This window comes from Gavialis gangeticus, unplaced genomic scaffold (genome assembly GCF_001723915.1).
Source record: "Gavialis gangeticus isolate Ggan-Ray unplaced genomic scaffold, GavGan_comp1, whole genome shotgun sequence".
Classification (NCBI taxonomy): Eukaryota; Metazoa; Chordata; order Crocodylia; family Gavialidae; genus Gavialis; species Gavialis gangeticus.
The window spans coordinates 12,306,204-12,317,353 of record NW_017728997.1 but is presented as its reverse complement, the minus strand read 5'-3'; the positions used below and the strand labels follow the sequence as shown (position 1 = coordinate 12,317,353).

The 11,150-nt window shown below is 42.0% G+C and overlaps 1 protein-coding gene across 1 annotated transcript in view; it reads right to left on the bottom strand.

Moving 5' to 3' along the window:
• The window catches only part of TMF1 (TATA element modulatory factor 1), a 21,783-nt gene that overhangs the window by 10,288 nt on the left and 345 nt on the right, over positions 1-11,150 (bottom strand). Inside the window, exons 2-7 of the mRNA XM_019504783.1 lie at positions 8,313-9,556; positions 6,654-6,757; positions 4,597-4,723; positions 3,699-3,804; positions 1,556-1,698; positions 357-523 (exon numbers count right to left, since the gene is read on the bottom strand). Coding sequence (XP_019360328.1) covers positions 357-523; positions 1,556-1,698; positions 3,699-3,804; positions 4,597-4,723; positions 6,654-6,757; positions 8,313-9,556 — 1,891 coding nt within the window. The remainder of the gene's footprint in view (positions 1-356; positions 524-1,555; positions 1,699-3,698; positions 3,805-4,596; positions 4,724-6,653; positions 6,758-8,312; positions 9,557-11,150) is intronic.

Here is an 11,150-nt window from a genome sequence, read left to right as displayed (position 1 = left end):
GAGCGCCGCAAGGAGTGACCAGGTACAACGGTCACAAGCTGGCAGAGGGAAGGTTTAAGTTGGACATCAGGAGGCGCTACTTCACGGTCAGGGCGGCTAGGGTCTGGAACCAGCTTCCAAGTGAGGTGGTGCAGGCTCCCACCCTGTAGGTTTTTAAGAGGAGGTTGGATGACCACCTTACTGGGGTCATTTGACCCCAGTGCTCTTCCTGCCACGGCAGGGGGTTGGACTAGATGATCTGCTCAGGTCCCTTCCGACCCTAGAAACTATGAAACTGCACATTGCAAGGATGTCCCAGGCACTCCACAGAGGAAATTCTGAATGTAAACGTGTTTTGTTTTTCAACACCTGCTTACTTGTATGCACTGTCAAGTGCTGTCTGAATGCTTCGGTTCTTTTCTTCAAGCTCTTCCACCTCCACCTGAAGCCTGCTAAGATCCTTCTCTTGCCGCTCTCCCACATTGTTGAGTTGTTTAATGTTCTCTCGATGCTGCTTCTCAACTTCCTCCTTGCCATCAAGCACCTATTAGGTAAAAAAACCAACAGGCAAACAACACAGAGCAGTTTATAAAATTAAGTGAAAAAAACAGCAACAAACAACCTGCTGCATTTAAGGTTGAGGATTTTATAACAAATCTTTAGTCAAATTCTATAAAAAGCTCACAAACTGCAGTTCCAACTACACTTCAGCATTTCACACTTAGATGGTAACAACACACTCAGGAGTCAATGACAGGCCTCTGTGTAAAGCCATATATTCCTGAGTGTGAGTATAGGGAACTGGTGACAATGAAGTTCACCACTGATAGGAAGCCTTCTTCACCCCTAACAAAAGCCCCACCCTTGAGATGAGATGGCAACATACATAAATTATCTTGTCATCGAGCTTCTTGGGTTTCATTGATGTATGTCCACTCCAAAGTGACATCCTTAATACAAACAAAATACTATGAACACTTCAAAATGAAGGTTGTAAAGGTCAATCTGGAATGCTCATTTAACCTCACTGAACAGATGTGGAATTCGTAAACTAGCTACATATGACAAACGCTAAGAGGCTAGGGACTCTGCAAGCATACAGAGACATTTACATCTAAAGCTTCCAAGGCAATTCACAAGAAGATTAATTTGTTTGACAGTGATTAAAGATATGCACTGTTATTACAGAATATAGGCAACCACTGTTACACCAACATGTCAACTAATCAATAGGAATCAGTTATTTTAAGAAATGAAATGTTTGAAGAAAACCATCTAAAATGAACTACTTAAAGGTACAGCGGAATAAAATTACTAAGAAGGGATGCAAATATTAAGAACCATAGGACGAGAAACAATAAATGATGACAAATCTCTTATGCACCAAGTAAAGGTACCCCAAAACCACAGCCCAAGCTGCCGAAGTGGGAGTAAGAACAGAAATCTCTAAACAAAAATGAAAGACCCAGGAACAAAAAAGCTGTCACAGAAACCCCCCCAAAAAGGACCACTTGGCAGACATGAGAATCAATAACAGTAAAAGGAAGTCTAGGATGTGATTGCAAATAAAATTAACCTGTTTCAAAAGCTGTAACTCCTCTTCTAATTCCTTAATTTTTTTATTCTGTTTTGCATTAGTGTTTTCCCTCTCTTTCTCTTTTGCTCTCAACTTCTTAATGATGTTGGAATTCTGTAGCTGCTGTTTTGAAAGCTTTTCTCCTATGAATAGAGATGTGCATTAAGTTAAATGCTAGCATACATTTCCAAACTCTAACTGATTGAAGTTGAAGCAGAACTGCAGTATAACCAAAAGGTACACTTTTACAAAGGGGACTCCTTTATAAAACAATCTCACACTTACCTGCTTGTTTATTTCGGGGCTTTATGTAACAGAGGATCTATGTCCTTACACTGTGTTACATTGTTAAAGATAATTAATGGAAATGATTAAAAGACAGTGTTTATTTACTATCACAGAGAGTCTTTGGAATTGCACTATTCTAATGTTGAACCTTAAAAAAACCCAAAACAATCAGCAATAAAGTTGTTAGATTTTCTTCCAAACGCTTTGACCTATACCTTTAAAAAAAAAATTAGGCACTGGTATTGAAGTGGCAAGCACATTTTTTCTATTATACAAAGATTCTGGAGGAATAACTGACAAAAGTCCAATCACACTGAACTGTACATGGCAAATAAGGCAAGACTAAATGCCCAGAACTTCCCTTTTTATCAGCCTACTCTATATAATACAAAATATGCTGATATCCTTAATGGAAAGAGAGTGTATTATCTATATGAATAATGAACACTCATCTAAGGAAGAGGAGTGCTTTGCATGTATTACTGCATCTGCAAAGAAGGCAACAGGAACTGCTATTAAACAGACAGGGTACCAAAACCAAGTTACTTAACCCTGTAAGTCTACACTGCAGCTCAAGAAACAACTATGACTTGATCTGCACTGCCCGAAGTCACTAACTTGTACTCCGTCCATTTATGTCACGTTTCTGTGAACTGAATGTTTAATCGTCATCTCTTTGTATTACTGTGGCACTGAAACACTTTAGCCCTGGACCAGAACATCACTATGTAGGTGCTGTACAAACACAAAACAAGATGTGTTCTTCCCCAGAGAGTATATAATTTTTGTATAAAACAAGAGATTACAGCTAGATACAGATTTAAGGACACAAGACAACAAATGAGATAACACCACGTGGAGCGACAGATTGCTGTCATAGCAACTCACCAGCCTAACCACTGTGGGCAAAGGAGAGTTTTAAAGAGGGATTTGAAGGGACATGGAGGTGCCTTGGACACTTACAGGGAGCTCCACCCAAGAGGGGTAACCTAGGAGAAAATAGGAATGTGCTTGTTTGGAAAGAGGTGATGAAGATCAGCATCTCAGGCCAATCAGAGATGGGAGCTAATTCTACAACACCAGATAAGATCATTAGGACAGTATACTCCATGGAGAGTTTGAAGGTGAAAACAAACAGCTGTTATCACGGAGCAATAAAATAATTAACCTATTTATTGTGAATTATGTATTTTCCCCAAAGGCAATGAATCAAGGCAAGCTGCAGAAATGTTTTGGATAATGCTTTGTTAGTAATTCAGGGGATAACAAGTAGAGGGCTGCACCGAAAAACTGCTTTTTGTATGTGGAAGCATCTTCCAGGCCACCCCACAATCCCTTCAAGCAAATGGGGGGAGGAGGGAGTTGAGCAGCAGTGGCATTAACCCCCTAGCTAATGGCCACACCAGCAAGCTCCAGCAGCCCTGGTGATAAGCCCCATGGGCTGGCTACAGAGGTTGGTTGTCCCACCTCTCTGGCTACGGCCCGCCTCCTGGCTGAGGGGGAGGAATATGGGCCACCTCAGTTTGACACCTCCGATTGAAAGCATCCACTACAAAGGCATGGCATAGTCGGCCACACTAAGGGAAGTGAATCAGTACTTCTATTCAGAAAAGAATTTGGGATTTTCTAGCTCTGTTGCCATTTTCTGGAGTGAGAGATTGTGGATGTTGTTCCAAAGGCACCTGTAGGCAATGGGAGAAACTGCTGAGGGGCATGCCGGTGGAGCTACAGCTGACAGCGTCAATCTCCCTATCAGTGACAAGACCTACAACCACAAAACTGGCCTGAAATAAGGTAAACATTCAAAATCACGATAAAAACTTTTACCATAAAAGACCTCTTGATCAATACCCACCTTCCTCCATAAGTCCTTTGATTTGTTCATCTTTCTCCTTCAGTAGTTCAGCTGTTTCGTTACAATTTAATCTAGTAGCCAATTCTTCTTTAACAGTCTTTACTTCCTAAAGAGAACCAAATGCACTTAGGACTGCTTACATGAGAGAGTAACATTATTTAAACACACACTAAATTAACACAGTACTTTCTCCACTGGAAAACAAGCCTAAACATACCATAAAGTGACTTGAGCTTTTAGTTACAGAACAAAAGATCTCAAGTAAAAGGGGAGGAGGGGGGAACCCTGTTCAACAGGAACTATTCAATGACAATCGCTTGAGAAAAGGAAAATGAAGATGACGACTAGTTTTAAGCTTATTTTTTTAAGGGCACTGACACACCTGTTTTTCTTCACCACACTTCTTTGCCTCTCCCTTCTACTATATATACACACTTGATATGAAAAACCAACACTTCCTCATTCATTCAAGTGAATTAGATAATGCAGAGTTCTATTTCCTTCTCTTTAATAAAAGCGCAACCTCCACTTGCCCCACTGTGCAAATTTTATCAGTGGCCTTCTAAATAATTCTCTTACAAATCTGTCATGCCAAAATAAGTTTAATTTTTCAATTACACTGCTTAATGTATTTTTTGTAGACTAAGAACATACCCACTGACCAAAATCCTGAAATATCTGGGCAGTGAATTCCCAAACACTTTTCATCGATCAAGGCACAAAACAACCTCTATTATCTGGTCTTAGAGGTCTCCCCCCTCAGACACATCTTATATTGGTCTATGAGTAACTTGTCAATAGATACCCAGTCTCATGTTTTCCTCCAACTCTACTTCTATGATTTGCTCCCACACAGCCTCACCTTGCTTTATTTTAATAAAGCTAGAAAGCCGATTACCTTTTTTGCTGTATCTCTCTCTTTGCATGCTACTTGGACCTTCTTTTCAGCATCTGCTATACGCTGAGCAAACTCCTCTTTAAGAGATGAAATACTACTGCTCTCTTCTTTCATTCTGATCACTTCACTACATGTAAAAATATTTGAGGATAATTGTACTGTTATGACACATCAAGCAACATGTAACAAGCATTGTTTTTTAAAAACTCACTACAGTCAGTACTATTGCAATGGCACGTGGAAGCAAAAACCAAGACTGGGGTCTGATTGTTACGTGCAGTCTAAAGCCAGGAAGACAACAAGGCAATGTATTATATCACTGGTCTTAAAGGACATCTATACACATGCTTCCGGGGGGGTGGGGCAGGGAAAGCACTTTCCCTCAGTGTCGTGTGTATTCAGCATCCCATGCTTCAAAATGGTAGCAGGGACACTAACTAAAGCCTGTTCGACAAGGTTAAAGTGCCTCCGCCACCATTTTGAAATGCAGGACGCTGAATACACGACACAGAAGCTGCTGAAGCGCACACTAATTAGCATGCTCCAGCAGACTTACCGAAGACTCTATTAATAAAGTCTGTTCTGATGAGTGCTAATTAGCATGCGTCAGAGCAGAGCTCCATCATGTGTATAGGTGCCCAAAAAGATCTGTGCAAATATAGTTTGGTATCATACCATAAATGTCAAATTTATTGAAAATGCATTATCATGTTCTCCTAACACAGCTTTACTACAATCCAGACCAAGTCAAAAGTGATTCCTTATTTGATAATTTACAAGCACATTTCAGAAAACACAGATGTCTTCACACTACTTGTGAAATCTATCTGACATTATATACAGGAGGTCTATAAAGGGAAGATGCTTCTTTTAGTACAAGGGTCAGCAACCCCTGGTATGTGCCGAGCACAGCACGCGAGGCCGTTTTGCTCGGCGCACCACCGCCAGCCTGGCTTCTAGGCAGCTGCTGCCAGCCATGAAGCCTGGGCTACTCCCAGCAGGCAACTGGGTGGTTGCAAGCAGAGCAGGCTCCATGGTTGGCAGGAGCTACCCAGAACCTGGGCCAGTTGCAGCCAGAAGGCTGCGAACATCTGCTTCAGGCTCTGGCATTAGCTCCACACTGGTGGGTGCACAGGCACTTCAGAGCAGACAGTGGGAGGGCTGTGCTGCTTCACGCCCTATCCTCATCACCTGCTCCGAGGCACACATACACCCACCAGTATGGAGCTGATGCCAGAGCCCGGAGCAGCTGTTTGCAGCCTCCTGGCTGCAGCTGGCCCAAGCTCTGGTAGCTGCTGCCCACCACAGAGCCCAGGCTGCTTGCAGCAGGGCTTGCAGCTGAGCCCGCCTGACTTCCACCTGCTCCGAGCTCAGCCCCAGCCCAGCCCTGCACCTGGATGAGGCTGGCGCTGCCCCTTGCCAGGAGCACTGCACCTTTTGCAGGCTTAGTTGTGGAGGGTGGGTGGGTGGTTGGGCTGATGGCCAGGCTCCAGGCTAGGGCTTTGGCCAGCTGTGCTGCAGCCTGGGGGCTGGCTCCCCAGGGAAGCACAGGGGTCTGGCAGGACCAGGGCATTGATGGCCTGAACTTTGTCCAGTGGCCTAGGAGCCCAGCTCTGAGCACCTGAACATCTGGTTTTGTGCGTCTGTCTGCCTCTGTGTGCGTGCACGTGTCTGGTTCTGGATGTGTGTGCATTTGTCTGTTCTGGTTCTCTATGTTTGTGCACGTGGTTCTCTGTGTGCATGTGTGTCTGGTTCTCTTTCTGCTCTCCTTTTTCTCCCTCTCCTCTTTCTCTTATTTGTCTCTTTTTTTCTCTCTCATTGCAACATGCTCAACAAAAAAGGCATACACAACAACGGCAACATTTATGATTATTAAATATACTAATATACAATGCGTCCTGCCATGTACACCCCCCCGCACCCGACATGCCGGCACTCTGGCCAAAAATCTTTGCCTACCCCTGTTTTAGTACATCACACTATTTTATGTAGCCCCTATCAATATATTAACAAAAAAGTGCAGATATATGCAGAACTGCTGATAGTTTGCTACTTACTCTTTCAGGTTGTCATAAGCTTCTTCTAAGCATGCCTTCTCTTTACTAACACTCAATAACTGGGTTTCCCTCTTTCCCAGCTTCTCAGTCAGCGAATCAACCATCTGAGAAAAATTTTAGGCATGAAGATGAGAAAAATAAAATGACAGGGATTAGAGTGGCTTTACTCTGGCTCTACACTGAGTCTTAAATTCTCCCAACGTTTTAAGGAGCTCAAGAATAAGAGCTAATGAAGAACATCACCACTCAGTAACACATTATACCAATCAGTAAATGTCTTGGTACAACATTTTAGACCTTTTGCACTTAGTTTTCTTTCCAGACTTTTGAAAAAAGAAGATAAACTTCACAGTAAAGAATGCTTAATGTATAATTATACACCTGGGGAACTTATTAAAGAGGACTTTTTTATCTGAAGGTTAAATTGTAATTCTGTATAATTTAATTGCACATGCTCATTAACTTTCCTTGAAAAAACTGCATTTTTTTTTAAATAAAATCCTAGATTTTTATCCCAAAGCACTGCTGATACCAGTATCACAATAAACCCAGAAAACCAAAAATCAAGAATGGGGCCTGGCTGTTACATACTGTTCAAACATATGTTTGGAACAAGGCCCTATCAGACAGAGCTTAATTCAGCACAGGCAGGATAGTCTGGGAGGGGGAAGAGGCACAGAAAGGGGAAGCTGCTTACATCTTAGTACAGCAGGGACAAGATTGAGAAGAGAACCTCAGTTTCTAGAGTCCCAGCCTAACGTCCCATCAGTTGGGACGTGGTGCTCCTCCATATTTCTCCTCCTCGTATTTAGTTAAACCTCACATCCAAACCACACTTATTCTATTCAGTACCCAGTAAAATGTTTCTCTTCTTCATTTAAAAAAAAAAAACAAACAAACAAAAAAAAAAACCTTGTAGCTTTAGTCTTTCTAAAGAAAGCCTGTTAAGGATAAAAATTGCCATTAGCCTAATGCACAGTATTTTCACATGCATAGACACAACCCATGGCTTTCTACTTGTTAAATGCAATCTTTCACGTGAGATCTCTGAATAGAAATATTGCTGATAGAGGGTATGCATTAAGAAACTGTGTGATTCTGACAATATTTTCAGCATGGTTTTGATAGCTCAAAGGTGGTTCTTATTCCCAAGCCATTTCACTTGCTAGAAAGCACATTTTAAAAAAATTAAGCTGGTGCTACATGCAGTGAGTTTCACAGTCAGCAAGTCTACATAGCAAAATATATCCAAAATGTGATTCCTGATTACTGTAAAAGTAATTCATAATTCCCCATCATAAAAAAAAATGTCAAAGGTTCCCTTCATAGGTTGGGATCATCAAATTTACAGCCAAAGAAGCCAGAATTATACACGAGAGCTCTACTATTAAGGCCCTATGCTTGCAGCCGGGTTTCTGCACTGGTATTTATACCCAGGTAGAGCCCTGATGACTTCTATGCAATGATGAATGGGCAAGTTCCAACACGGAAGGGAATCAAGAACTTAATTTTCTATTAGAATTGAATGATTTAGCTCAAAAATACTGGACAAGTAAAGTACATACCAAAGCCTATGCACTGATGCCAAAGTAGTTTCACCCACTTAAAACAGGGCTGAATTTAGCCTCCAAAATGCACAGGGTTAAAAATGTTCATTACCTTGCGAAGCTCTTCCTTTTCACAGTCCAGTTCAGGCAACGTTTCAGCATCTTGCTGCTGCACCGTACACTCCACTTTTACCATTTCTTCTTCATCTGTTTGAGCCGCAGCAACCAAAATATCTGGCTGCTCAGAATTAACAGGGGTTGCACTTCTCCCACTCTCCTCCATTTCAGTTTCCTCTGGATGCACAAGAAGCATCTCATTCAATTCTTCTTCAGATTTATTTTTCACAGAGTCAACTGTCTCGGTCTTCAGTGTCGAGGAGCCAACTGTAATAGATGCTGAAGCACAAGCCCTGCCGGATAATTCATCATCCGAGTTGATTTCACTTACGCTTCGGCTGTCTAACGACTGCACACTGAACGAGTCTATTCTTTCAAATGCATCAGAGGAACAACAACTCTCTGTCATTTTTTGAAAGTCATCTAAACGATTATACTCGGTGCAAGCTGATGTAGATAGGAGCTGAAAGGAAGTCTGCATCAGATGAAGGCTCGATTTTGAATCTGCTGCCTCTTGTCTGGAACTAACGGAGCTCTCACTTATTACACTCTCATGGTCCAAAACTTCAATGTCGCTAGTTGTGGATGTGCCCGAGGAGAAAGTGCTGATAGGTGGTGAAGGTGTATTGCTTTGTCTGTCCTCATTTTTCTGCTCCTTGGCTTCCAAGCTCACGTCTTTTGCCTCTGGTGTAAGAGACTGTGCAGGGCTGTTGGGTCCACTTTCTGGTCCATCCTTCCTTATGCCGGATTTCACATTCACAGCGGCTTCAGGTACTTTCAGATCTAGAGTAGAGACTGCTTTAGCTGAACTTTCATTTGCGGTTTCTTCATGCTCGCTATCATTTTTAATTGCAGAACTCTCTTCTAATTTCTCCTGGGGAATATCAAGGTTTTCCAAGTCCACTAGGGTAATTACAGAGGAGTCTTTTGTTTCTGGCTCTGTTACTACTGATGCATCTGGCTGACTGGTGTGGATACATTCTTTTAAAGTGCTGTTCACTTCTTCTTTGGGCCACTGAGATTTGGTTGGAGGTTTAAACACCACTGGACTTTTCTGTATGCTCTGAACATCCACTGGAGAGAGAAAGGCACTGAAGAAGTTTTCAGATTCATCTACTACCGTCCTCCTAACAGGTTTGGTGATTGCTGTCGTAGATATAAGCTGAGTTTGAGGTTCAGCATTAGAATTCAATCCCCAGGAAGAAGTGTCCCATCCTCCACTTGTAAGGGAATTCGCTTCTAAAACGAAAAATAGAAAATTAGACAAACCAACTAAAATTACATGATCATTTCTACCACTCAGCTTGGTGAGATGCAACAGTACAAAAACTAACACTATTTATGGCAGTAAACAAGCTATATAAAAGCAAATAAAATATGAGTATCTGTATCACTTTTTATTGCTACTGCACACTTAAACCACCTTTTCCATCAATTTTCAGACAAAAAGAAAAGAAATATATGAAATGATTCAGTAGCTTATGGTGGATTCAAAGTCTGGGTTAGGCACTACCAGACTTGTTGCCAGAAATGCAGTGCCCCGGAGTTCCTCCTGTTTTCAAGTTTACTGTCTGTGATTTGGTAACTCTGAAAAGTGCTGGGTGACAGAACTCTAAACTTTAGCCTGACAATCATGTTCAAGCTTTTTGGGGTTTTTTGTTTTTTAAAGAACCAAGATACCACAATCTGTCTTTGCCAATCCCTGTATGTCATGTATTACAAAAGCTTTAAATTTAATTGGCAGAAGAGCTTCTTTGCGCAGATGTGATATCTTTTCTTAGACCGACTGAGTAGTTGGAAAAAAAGTTAAATTTGAGTGCTGTGCAACCTTTGTGTACATAAAAACCTGCAATTTCACTTATGTGGCACTGACATCGCCTCTCCACCCAGGGGACAGCTGCCACCCAACAACACTCCCTCCAACCTTTTCATATCAAGTTAGGTTTACATTGTGTTAGGCAGTTTCAAAAACACTTTTATCGTTCTTGGTAGAGATCCAAGTCCATCTCCGCTTCACGCAAGCCTGATTTTCCTTCTCTCTACTTCCTGTGTGACGTGAAAGATGTAAACACAAGGATATTAATTCCAAATAACTTGGAGCAGCATTTCTCAGTCTGTAGTACATGTACCACCAGTGGTAGTCAGACAACCTGTCCATGGTACATGTTAACAGATTTATTATAATTACTCTCTGACAAAAGTTTGTTGGTGGTACCCAAAGCTGAACAGAAAAAATTGCTGGTGGTACCTAAGGTTATATCGTTTTAAATTGGTGGCATGCAATCTGTCAGAGTTTGGGAACCACCGACTCAGAGCTTCCCAAGGCTCTTCTTTTTGTCTCCCTACTTTCAAGATACAAGTTTGAAATACATAATTTAGACACTATGCATCATTTTTTTGGCTCATTTATAACTGAAAACAGGTTCCTTATATATTAAAAAAAGAAAAGAGCAAGGCATCATCTCATATTTAAGTCACGGCACTCTTTCAACAAACTAATACAAAATGGAGAACCAGGAAATTGGGACAGCTAATTCCACACCGGAATGAATCAAACTTCCCAAGGAAACCCCACCAGGTTTCTACAGGCTTGGGAAGGGATGCCATGGCTGCTGCGACTCCCCGCTTCCTTCAAAGCAGGAAAACAGAAAAGAATGACATCACTTAAACATTTCTTCTCCTCCGTCATCCTTTCTGAGCAAGAACAGACCCAAAAGACCCAGGACATAAAGACCCAAGGACCCGGGACATAAACCCGCAGGCCCCCCGGCGCCGGCGCAGACAGGGTGGTGCGGCGGTCACGCTCGCGCTCCCCGAGGCCAGGCGAGGCCAG